Source organism: Crotalus tigris, unplaced genomic scaffold (assembly GCF_016545835.1).
Source record: "Crotalus tigris isolate CLP2741 ecotype Arizona unplaced genomic scaffold, ASM1654583v1 scf7180000018270.1253626, whole genome shotgun sequence".
Classification (NCBI taxonomy): Eukaryota; Metazoa; Chordata; class Lepidosauria; order Squamata; family Viperidae; genus Crotalus; species Crotalus tigris.
The window spans coordinates 531,177-543,943 of record NW_024096916.1 but is presented as its reverse complement, the minus strand read 5'-3'; the positions used below and the strand labels follow the sequence as shown (position 1 = coordinate 543,943).

Sequence of the window (12,767 nt, the reverse complement as noted above, 5' to 3'; positions counted from 1 at the left end):
CAAAAGTGCTTTTTCATGAGGCAACTGAACTTTCTTGTTTTTCTTTGAAGACGTTTCACTTCTCATCCAAGAAATTTCTTCAGCTATTTGGATGAGAAACAAAACATCTTTAAAGAAAAACAAGAAAATCTAGTTGCCTCATGAAAAAGCACCTTTGAGATAACTATGATCAGGATGACTGAGAATTTCCATAGACATCCAGACATGTTTGATTTTCTCCAGTTTCCTGCCTCCCTGCCTCATCCTCTAATTGCTACCTTTCATTGAGTGCTTAGTAGAACTGGCCACAGTATTGAGATACTTGCTTATATGATCTTGCCTGGCTTTTTTTAATGCAATTGAAAAAGAAAAAGTTGACTAAGAATTAAAGTCAGATAATGTATTTTTTGTTGTGTTAAGCTTCCCAGTGTTTCTTGGTAATATTTTAAACCCAAGAATGAAGACAAGCAATTTAGAAACATAAAAACTGAGGTTGATTGAATGAATGATCAACAAAGCATAAAGGTATAATCCTACAATTTAATACAATACCTACACTAATATCCCTTCCTCTTCACCCCAATAAAAGAGAATAAGCTGATATATTGCCTATGTCAGGACCCAAGAACCAAGAAAGACACATGGAATTAGTTAAGTTAGTTTCTTTTCTTTCTTTTAGTGTTCTTCACTCATAGACAGAATCTTGCCACATTAAAGCAACTATTAGCATAACTACAGATATAGTCTGGAAATATCTAGGAAAAAGCCATTTTAATCCTCTTCCTACCAATCAAACTTTCTAAGTTCCACTGCTTCTTTGCGCTCTAGAAAACAGCCCCTCCCTCCTGAGAATCCAGACTACATTCCACCACAGTCCATGGTTTTGTACTTTCCATAATGGCAAGCCTCTACTATTTTCAAAACTCTTAATACTGACAAGCCAGCTTTCATGAATTTGAACTCTGTCACCTACTCATGACAACATGCTACTTCCAATTTAGCCAGGAATTCCCTCCAATAAGAGTATGTACTGCCCTCTCTCAGAAGTGAAATATTGTCATTTCTGAAGTGGCATTGTCCACCCATAGATATAACACCATTTGCAAGGAGGTAATAGAAACTGCACCTGATTTCAAACTTAAGTCAAGTTAATGTGCTATTTAGGCAAGGTTAGGTTCATTAGCTTCAGATCCATGTCATTCTTACTTGTGTTCCTTCTGTACTATTTCTTTATCAATTACATTAAAAAAAGGCTTTTAAACTCTGAAAGTCTTTCCCCCAGGATTACAGCTCTTTCAAGTGACTGAAGAGCCTACCTATCCTAGAATGTGAATGAATTCACAAATATCTCTTACAGTGACAGAAGATAATTAAGTGCTGTTTGTTCCAGGTCTATGGTACACTGGATAAAGGTAACTATGATTTTTATATTTAAGATACCCATTGAAATATGTCTAATGCTGTTCTGTTCTATTTTGTCCCAAATATGATATTGATTTGGGTTGATATTTTAGTTTTATATAGATAGAACTATTGGTAGAACTGATTCTAATTTTTAAAATAACCATTAATACTGCAGAGAAACATTTCATGTATCTTTCCCCCATGTCTCTCCTGTCCTCACTCCTTACCACATACAAGTGAATGACTAAACACATCCTTTAGCTAGTAGTAGTTTTCAGTCCCCATCCGTGGGCATGTCACAATCATTGTTACCATCCTATATTTAATTTTATATTCATAGGAAAAACAGTGACATCAGAACTTCCACTTTCTTAAGTAAATTGCTCATGATTTCAGTGCAGATTAGGTTAAAAGCCTTCTTCCCAATTATACTTTCTAAATAAGTAGGACTGCACATTTTTGGACTTCAAAAGGCTAAATTAATGCTGTGATAAAATTGGATAAATTCTGATTTCTAGAGGTAGGTTTTCTTTTCATCTGACTTTCCTGATGAATCTAAAAATGAAGAAGATTTTTTTTAAAGAATACAGATTGCCCTCAACTTACAATTGTTCATTTAGTGACTGTTCAAAGGTACAACTGAATATGGTGACTTGTGACTGTTTTTGCACTTAGGACACATTGAGCATCCCCTTGGTCATGTGATCAAAATTAAGATGCTTAGCAACTGGTCCATATTTTTTATTATTGCAGTGTCCTAGGATCATGTGACCCCTTTTGTGGCCTTCTGACAAGCAAAGTCAATGGGGAAGACAGATTCACTTAATCTGTTGCTGATTTAATTGCAGTGACTCATTTAACAACTGTCACAAGAAAATTCATAAAACGAGACAAAGCTCACTTTATGATCTCACTTAGCAACAGATATTGTAGGCTCAATTGAGGACTACCTGCCTAGCATCTCTCTGTAGGTCCTTCTAAACCCTAACATTAGAGGATCGTTCTCTACTAAAAGAGGAATAATCCACAAAACTGTTAAGTGTGAAATCTCATTTCTTCTCAGCTAAAGCCAACATTCTGTGTTACTGAGAAATTCCAGACACACCCGTCGTCCTGGGCCTCAAGGAATTCTATCATGTTATTAAATGGTCTTTTGATTGCAGTGCTTACCTTGCCCACATATTGAGTATCTGGACCAGTATATTCCTCCAATAAAAAAAATTGATTCCACATCCATCCACGCTTTGTCCGATGCATGGCTTTTCCCTGATCCTTAGCCAGCCCCATTATCCTTTTAGCTTGCAAATACATGCTAGTCCTCTTCGGTGACAGTAAAGTAGGAATCTCATAAAAAATGCAAGTCCATATTAGAAATGACAAGCAATTGCAAGTTTTCATTCTTTGGGCCTTCTGCAAAGAGTCTGCTGAACTTCGTTTGTCTTTTCCTTTAACCAGTATAATCTTCTGGAAAGTTGTTGTATTCCTCTTTGAAATAATCTGCAATTGGATAAATGTTTAGATGAGTTTTAAGTTTATATATCTTGATGTAACCTCCCCACACCTCATTTGTGCACGTATGTTACATTTTTCAACCTTCAGAGGATCCTTTACGCATTGAATAAAGGGCTGAGAAACATCTTCTGCAGATAATATAAATCATATTCTAATAGAATAATACGCAAAGCCAACCTGAACGAAAAGGCAGCAATTACCTCGATCCAACTTTTTGCTGTGGCTTACTCTACAGGTAAGAATGTATCGTTGTGGACTAGCTATTCTATACAGAAGTACTGACTCCATTCCTCTCTCCCCACCTTTTCTGATATTCCTGTTATATTTTTTTTCTCTTCTGTGTATCTTTCCAATAACCCCCTGCCCCTTTTAAACAACAGTCTATCAATATTGAGATAGACTGATCTTCATAAAATCTAGAACAGGAGATTGTTTTAAACATTCAAAATGTGTGCCAATGAATAAATTGTATCTGCAGTAAAGCAAGGTTGTTTAACTTTCCTATAGGAGGAACTGCACTTTAAAAGAAAGGGTTTTTTTTAAATCATCTCAGAGATTGCATGGACTATGGTCAATGATTTTAAATGGTCAAACTGAACCACTCAGAATCACCTCAGAACAGAAGATGTGTGGCACCTAAATTTGATGAATAGATGGATGGATGGATGGATATAAAACCTATTATTCTAGTCAGGACTGATCAATGAATAGATTGCTTGCAATTCTTAGCCCTGCTTCTACGGTCTCAAGATGCCTCTGTAGACAGGTTCAAACTTTCTGGCTCCTTTCTTTTTCTCTTTTTGGGCAGTGGAGGCAGGTAGAGTGGCAAGCCAGTTTTAAGGGGCCCTTGATATTTTAAGCCTGGGGTTTAAAAACTATTTGAATGAATGTCTTAAGGAGCCTACTTAATATTTTAAACCTGAGGCTTAGTGACTCGTTTAATGAATGTCATCAGACTTCACAGTGCTTAAGGCATATATTTTGCCCTTAAACCTTCATCCAAAACATCAGGATGAACATTTTGGTGTCATTTGATTCAAGGAACTTAGACAAAAATTCTGGGGAGGTATGCACTGTCATTTCTTAAAGCCATATATTGCATACTTTTGAAAGAAACTCATGTATCAAAAACAAGCTACTTCTTGGATTGTTATATAATTATATGATGATGATAATGATGATTTCTCACAAGCTTTTGAAACAATTTTGGACATCATCATGTTAATCTAGGTTGTTGCCAATCTGGGTAATGAAAGGTGTAAGGTCCTTTTTGCATTTGGATTTGTTGCAGCCATGCTATGACTTAAAAGAGCACTGTGCCTCTCTGAGGTTGGTTTTGGTAGAGTATTGGCTTAAAAAAGAGGGAGGGTTCTCAATGCTTCTCTTCAAAACTGTAACACCAATTATAGCAGCAGGTATTCAACCACTATAGTGGCAGCATATGAGCAAAATATATTTCTTTGGGAAATAACATGCAGGCAACATGTTGTAGCTTTAAATTGCTTAATTTTATCCGCAATTTAAACACTGCTGCCCTTCACAAGTTTGTTCACAATAAAAATGATACACAAATAATACTCATATGTTCTCAGGGACCTGCTTTTAATTAAATATGCCTAGTTCGGAGCTAGAGTGGTTAATGTATCAAACAAAACCTAGGAGATCATGAGTTCTAGTTCAGCCTTAGGCACAAAGTCAGTTGGATGATCTGGAACCAGTCGCTTTCTCTCAGTCCTTGGAAGAAGGTAAACCAGTTCTGAACCCCCCCCCAAAACCCCCCACAGGGACCTGAATGAAAGATATACAAATGCTATGAACACACACATAAAAAAACCCACCCACCCACCCACCCCAAATACGCAAAGAGTGTTGTTATTTGTCTAGGAGTCTTTTTGTTAACTTCAATCTATAAATCTCTTTGTTATTAAACACATATTTTATTATAATGGCAAGAATTTTCAATGAACCCACAATCTCAGAGGTCTATTCAAAAAGAATCATGCATACTGATCAAGTGTGAACTGGACATTTTGACAAATTTATATTCATATTATTGTTTCATAAAACAGATTTTCTGATTTGCATCCAGAATTCAGGTTGCAGCAAATTAAGACACATAGTATACTCTTTAGCTAGAGATCAAAGACTATTAATCTAGTCATACTTACTGAACATACTACATTGCATGATAGTTTATGCAGCATAAGAAATAAGTGTATTTCAGGGGTGCCAAACTGCCGACCCGCGGGCCATTTGCATCATGTGGAAGCCACATCCATCCCAGTTCCGGCAATGCAAAAAAAAAGTTGTGATATGTCGTGACATGTCACGTGACGCAGCGAATTTAACACCCATGGTATATTTGATATTCACCCTAACACTTGAGATGGTCTCTAATACAGTACATGGCTGTCTGATTAAAACATAAATGTATGTTTTAATGTTAACAAACTCTTGAAGTGTGTCAGAAGAAGAGAACTAAAGCCAAACTTACTTTGACTGGGTAGCACGATCCACTTTTACTGATTCTTAACCACCTCTTAAAAATTAAGTTAATGCTCTTAATTGTCTCAGAATCCTCCACTGGAAATTAGTATTTAGCTAGAGGAAAATATTATTTGCATAGCAGTGAGTCTAACCAATTGTGTGGAATCCTATGATTTCATCTGACAACTCAGATAAGGATAATACCTCCCCTCCCGCAAAAAAATGTGGTGAGAAAATAAACTCTACAATAAATTGCATGATAATTTTTTTTAAGGCAAAAGTTAGCAAAACAAATTTAGAGAAATATAAAAAAGAAGTAAAGTTTACATTTGTGACATACACATGCTTTTTAGAAAGTGTCTTCTGTCATATTCTTGAAGCTAAATAGCAACAATTAGCAACATTACAGGTGACCTGGATGTTTTCGTTGCCTAGTAGGAAATTTACATGGCAATCATCCAGGAATTGTTGCTAGAAAAGGATTAATTTTGACAAAAACTATAGTAAAATTACAATGTAACAGCATAAGTGTGATAGTTTCTCCAAGGGCAGAAAGAATATTATAACATTTCTCCATAGTTTCTCCAAGTTGGAAGAATATTATAACATTCCCTTGAAATGCTACAGAGGGAAGGGTGCTGACACATGCCCTTGTAAAAGCCCATTGTATATAGGATAGCGTAGGGGTAGGAATTATGATGGAATAGGGTTGTGTATAAAGACAACATGCCATGAGATTCTCATCCAATAAAGTTGGGCTCCTCCCAGGCAGATGAACAGGCTAAACAGCAATTCTAGATTCAGGAGGTGATATATATCAATACCTTACCTAATCTCTGTTTAATGTATAGCAATTGGCTAAGATAAACCACATGATGTTATTTTCTAATTAAGGACCGTCTTCCATGTAAGAAGTTATGACTTGGAATGAGCGGGATCAAATTCAATGGAGTTCTGTTAAATTTACCCCAATTATTAATTGCCTCTATCCACACTTTAATTTCTACTTTAGCAAGTCTGGCCTCTAGCTAAGGACAGCATTAGCTTCACATTGTACTTTTTCAAGGAACATAAACTTATTACATACACTGAGTGGTTTCTGGTTTCTCTTCAGGCTGTAAATGTCCTAAACTAGTGTTTAATGTGATTTTATACTTTTCCCTAGTTAAAAATTATACCTTAAAGCAGCCAATTAATATGTGAAATTGGTCTTTGGGGGGCATGAAGAGTTTTATTTTGATTGGAGAAATGTAGGTCCCCATCAAATCATAGAACTCTTAGGATGACTTAGTCAATCATTCTCTCAGACTTAACTAGTTCATAGACTTGTGGGGAAAATAGGGAAAGTCCTCAGGTATGCTGTTTGCACATTCAATAAAAAAGGTAGAATACACATGTAAAAAATCAATATATACTATTACTTGTGTTATATCCTGTTGGTGGCCCTTATTAGAACTTTGTAAATCCCACAACAAAGGTGATTCAGATTTTACGGGAAGTGTGTTTGAAGTGTAACTTTTAAAATTATTAAAAGTCACATGTTTTGTGTTGTTTTTTTAAAAAATCTTGTCCTAGTGTTTCAGACACTTTTCTTGACTGTCTGTACACAAATGCATATACAGGGCTGCTTTGCTGGAAGTAAAAAAGCTTCCATACATCACTTTTGAAAGATTTGCATATTATCATGTGCAGGATAATGAGCAGAAGACAACATAACTCTATCAGAGAGAGTAGGAACCCCCATAATTATACATACAAATATCTCTGAGTGTCTTTCTTATTTTTCAGTTAGCAAATTTATATGGCTGCTCATATTAATAAATCACTGTAGATGGCTTGAGTAACTTTTCATGGTTTCACCTTGTCTATAGTAATTTCTTGGCTACACTAACTGCTTGCTATTTCCATAAACAGCACTTGAAATATTAATTATTTTTTAAAATTTCTTAATGTTAGGTGAATTGTTCTTTTCACCAAATGCATCACAGTAGGATATTACATAAGTGTAGAGTATATCCTGTTGAGGTGAAATGGTTGTTCACTGTTTTATTGAACTTTATTATTTTTGATGTCAATTTTATATCCATCTATTCCTTTGAGTAGAAATTCTTCCCTTCCTTTAAGATATACTCCTATGAGTTAGAAGTGTGGAGGCTGCAAAAATCTATCACAGATTTCTTTTGGGTGAAACGATGTGATCGATTATGGTATAAATGGGAACATAATTCATGGAATTCACTAGCGTCAGCTGAAATATTTCTCAGCTTAAGAGACTGTGTAATAAAATGTGCCTATTTGGAGAAGTTGCATAAATGAATGCTACATATGGGAATGCTGCATACAATACATTTGGAAAACCTGCATACAAGATGTACGATGTTGGAGAAAATTGTGCATGAGCATGAATTTTCTAGCATGTATGGAAGTTTTACTTCATATTTGGGTAAAACATATCATATCATATTACACTGGCATAGGCCTGATACAATCTGCTCTGCAAATACCTAAATGGAAAGTTTCTGTATTCAAATAAGTGCAAGATGGAATGAATTGGATAAGGAAGAAATTCTGTTAAACAGGGTATAAAATAATTCTCTTTTTTTAACAATATTAAAGTCAAGAACATATTAGAGTCAAGAACAAATTCTGTAGTGTCATGTCACATATTGTGACTTTTTTTGCCTTTGTGGACCCGGGGTGGGTGTGGCCTGCCAGAATTGTAACTGCTAAGAGATACGGTCATGTGACATATCACTTTATTCTTACAGACAGTATGCCACTAGACACCAGTTGCTTGGAGATAAACAGCAGTGTGGAACAAAGTTTTCCTGACATGCCTGTCAATAACACAGAAGCTTAACCATTTCAGAAACAGGCAACTATAAGTAGTCCTTAACTTATGGCCATAACCAAGCCAAAAGTTCAGTATCTAAATGATGTCATCATAAAGTGATATGTCACATGATCGTATCACTTAGCAGTTACAATTCTGGCAGTTCCAACTGCTGTTGTTAACTGAGAATTGCAGGTTATTAGCAGAAGAAAATCCAGGTAAGTAATGTGGGGGTGTTGTGCCTCAGGGCAGGTCTTGGGAAGCCTGTCACAGGCTATACATGAGTTTGATGGGAGGGGATGCAGTGTGGCACAAAGCCAGACTACCTCTGGGAAGCCTCCGCTGCTCACATGGCCCAGCAGCACTTACATCTTCAGGGCAACCTATTTCCTCCCCCCATTTTGGCCACTCTACACAGCAGCACTCACTGACAGCAGCATGGGGACTGCGCCTGAAGTAGAGCCCTCTACTTTAGCTCTATTGCAGGGGTCCCCAACCTGTGGGCCATGACCCTCTACTGGGCCACAGTCACTTGACCACCGGGCTGCATGAAGGGATGGCAAGTGCAGCGTGTGCACACTCACCCCTCCACTCGTGCTAGTGTTGCCCCAAGCATCCTGCTGGTGCTAGTGCTGCCACATCCTTGAGCGTCCCAGTGGTACTAGCGATCCCTATAGTATCCACCCAGCACTAGCACAACCCCATTTGCAGCAATTGCACCTGCGCAGCCTCATTTGCATGTGCGTATGTGCTCACATATGGCCATTTGCAAGTGCGCATGTGCTTGCATGCAGCCCATTTGTGCTCATGTGCATGGGGTTCATTTTTGTACATGCAGGCATGCACCCCATTTGTGCACATGCATGTAGCGGTACCGGCCTCCCTTTCCAGGCCACCAAAACAAAAAATTTGGAGACCTCTCCTCTAGTGCCTCTGCTGCCAGTAAAAAAAACACATCATGGCCAACTATACCAGCAACATTGCATAAATCCCCAGTTGCCTCCCACTGACTTGTGCTCAACAGGCTTTGCCACATCTTGCTGGACCTGGTGCCACCTTGGTTAGAACGCAGTATTGCAAGTTAACTCTGCCCACTGTCAGGAATTCAATCCTGACCAGCTCAAGGTTGATTCAACCTTCCATACATTTGTTTTTCCAGCATCATCATAATTTCCAATGATTGCTGACCAAATGGCAGTAACTCAAGGACTATCTGTGGATGAAATAGAACTTTGATCCAATCTAGCAGGTCTGTTTCTAAAATTGCATAGAAAATTTCTACAATGGAAGTTGCCCTTGGATGGGTATTTAAACTTTGTTTGGTGTTGCTTGTGACTGATGTGATTTTCATTCTGGACTTTAAACAAACTCCTAAACCTTCTTCTTCTAAACCTTCTCAACATCACTCAGTTTGGATGATTGCATTAATTTCAATTGCTGGTGAAAATATTTGATTATACAAATGTCTGATAGGTTTTATATAAAATTCTTTATAAAGAACACTACAAAACAAGCTGGTCCTTTTTTACATATTAATCAAGTGAAACATGAAAATAGGTGACAAATTTTAAATTAGTTGTTATACAATAAAATGAATACTTTAAAACAAAACTTAGAATGCTTACATTATTTCTAAAAAGTTAAACAGTGTGTAGTAACCTAGGGCTAATTTATTTTTTTAATGAAAGAAGTGTTTTAGGAAATAAAAAACAATAGAAGGATGCAATATGGGTCAGTCACCGGGACCAGAGGTTTAGTCTTCCAATCATTTGGACTCATGAAGCCCATCTCTTGAAAATGGGCTCCAGCCCTATGCAATTTACAAAAAAAAAAAGCTAAGGAAAAGTAAAATAAAATTAAAAATAAATAAATAAAAGAAAGTACAAATGAGAAGGAAAAGGCATGATAATTCTTATTTAAAATAATTGGTTCATCTTATACTTTCCTATACAAGCACACCTCCTTTTATTATGCTTCACATTATTGCATTTTTACAGATATTGCATTTTTTTCTTTACAAGACTCTCCATGAGCAAAAAAAAAATGACTTGCTGAAGGCTCAGACGATGATTAGCATTTTAGCAATAAATATTTTTTTTAAAATTAAGGAATGTATATTGCTGTTTAAAGACGTAATGCTATTTACATTATAGTGTAAACATATGCACTGAGAATCCCCAAAAAGTCACGTGACTCGATTTACTGAAATGTTCACTTTATTGCAGTGGTCTAGAACAGTGGTAGTGAACCAATGGCATGCGTGCCAGAGGCGGCACTCAGAGCCCTCTCTGTGGGCATGCGTGGCATGCCCCAGAGATGACGAGGGACTGGCCTTGGCCCCACCCACCCAGTCTGCCATGATCACCGCGGCCATGCCCACCTGGCACCCGGTGATAAATAAGTGGGTTTTGGGTTGCAGTTTGGGCACTGGGTCTCTAAAAGGTTCGCCATCACTGCTCTAGAACCAAACCTGGTGTGCCTGTACATTAACATTCTGAATGGGAACAAGACCTAACATGATTGACTGAATGAAATAATGAAAAGTTATTGTAATATCTTAAAAGGGATATAAGGTGAAGAAAAGGCAAAATAGAAAACATTGTGACCTCCAGAGTCAATAGTAAATATTGATAGTTTTCATTAAATTAGTATTCAATTTTTTTTTTCTCAAGTGGTCATGTCTCATTAGGGTAAACTGTTTCTGCTAAACAGTTTCTGCAAGTTATCAGACTTGTGTTAGTATGTCTAATGTTGGCTTTATTAGTCAGTATTCTTTTATAAATTATGTCATGGGATTCCATACCATACAAGGCATATACATAAATAAAAGAAAGTTAAAGGGCATGAGACAGATCCAGAAGAAGATGGAGAGACAAAGAGACAACACCAAAGACATACTACAACAATATTAATTAACAATAGTTGATGCAGTCAGAAGAGAAAAAGTCAGAATTTTGAATCTCCCTTGATGCATGAAGCAGTAAAAGAAGAAAAGAAGAAGATTATTCTTTTTAAAAAATTTACTTTTGTTCATTATTTATAACCAACAATACAGTGCCTCATCAACATTCAATTTCTACTCAAATGAGATATGTTAAAAAAAACTTTAATTATTTGACAATTTTATTTTGTGGGATCCATTATAAAGGACCTTATCGGAAAATCATTGTCATTGGTACCAGATTTTTTTTTTCTCTTTTGCTTTCCTGATTTTCCATTGTCTTCATTTCCTTTCCTATTTTAGTTAATTAAATGCTATTTTAGTTAATTAAATATTCCCAAACCCTTAATTCTTAATGCAATGTGGACTTCTCAAAATTTAATGGGGAGTACAGGCCATAGCTTGAGTTAGAACATTTCTATTTTTCTTTATCTGGGGATTGAATTCCATTCTGCAGGATTACACTGTGGTGCATTTATCACCCTTGTTTACTTATCTTCCTATTGCATCTGCCAGCTTTAGCACTACAGAGAAAAAATAGTTTTTTTCTGGTTAGCTCTTTGTCATACTACATTCAGTTCATACCAAATATGTTTAGGAATTCTGATGCTTAAGTCATTGTAAGATATGACTTTAATTAAACTACGTAAGTAGCAGAACAACTTATGTAATGGCTATGTCACCAGAGGATTCATTCAAAGAAGTGATCCAAATAAAATCATCTTGAATTGCTTCAATGATTTGAGTGACATGCAAGCTGATTGAGTGATAAATAATGAATAAATACACAGTCCAGGAGGAGAAGGAGGAGAATTTGTATCCATAATATGTTAATCTTACTATGAAACAGATATGCCACCCCATCAACTTTTGTACATGGAAGAGATCCTTGCTTGTTCTTCTCTGTCAAGATGAAAATATTTTATGCCAGTTGTGAAATAATAAATTGGTATTTAAATGTCTTGACCACCTAGTAAAAAGGAACACAGGATCACAGACTAAAACAACCTAGAGATGTTCACTATTAAAGGAAGTAGAATTCAAAAATAGGCTTTATAAGCATTTGGATTAGAAAGAAGTTTATGAACAAAAAGCCTAGTAATTGACCTGATGCATATCATGTTCCTGGATACCTAAATATGGGTTCCACAATGTAACCAAAACAAGTACAGGTTAATACATAATTAAACTTTGGAATTCACTACCCCAAGATATTGTGCTAGCTACCTCTTGACTAGCTCCTAAAAAGGTTTGGACCAATGGTTCAATGACTATAAGTCTTGATAGCAATGTGACTGCCTCACCTACTGGGAGATTACAGAGTACAGAGATTAAGAGTACACAGAAGAGCAACAAAGATGATTAGGGGACTAGAGGCTCAAACATATGAAGAACAGTTGCAGGAATTGGGTATGTCTAAGTCCAGGGGTAGGCAACCTTGGCTCTTTTATGACTCGTGGACTTCAACTCCCAGAATTCGTGAGCCAGCTTGGCTGGCTCAGGAATTCTGGGAGTTGAAGTCCACGAGTCATAAAAGAGCCAAGGTTGCCTACCCCTGGTCTAGTCTAATGAAGAGAAGGGCTGGGGTGACATGATATCTTACTATCCTCA

At 36.7% G+C, this 12,767-nt stretch overlaps 1 protein-coding gene across 2 annotated transcripts in view; it reads right to left on the bottom strand.

The window, feature by feature from the left end:
• The window catches only part of CDH9 (cadherin 9), a 145,725-nt gene that overhangs the window by 106,623 nt on the left and 26,335 nt on the right, over nucleotides 1–12,767 (bottom strand). For both annotated transcript variants that reach the window (XM_039349417.1, XM_039349418.1), the window contains exon 2: nucleotides 2,554–2,880. In XM_039349417.1, the coding sequence (XP_039205351.1) occupies nucleotides 2,554–2,781 (228 nt within the window). In that variant the 5' untranslated portion in view covers nucleotides 2,782–2,880. The remainder of the gene's footprint in view (nucleotides 1–2,553; nucleotides 2,881–12,767) is intronic.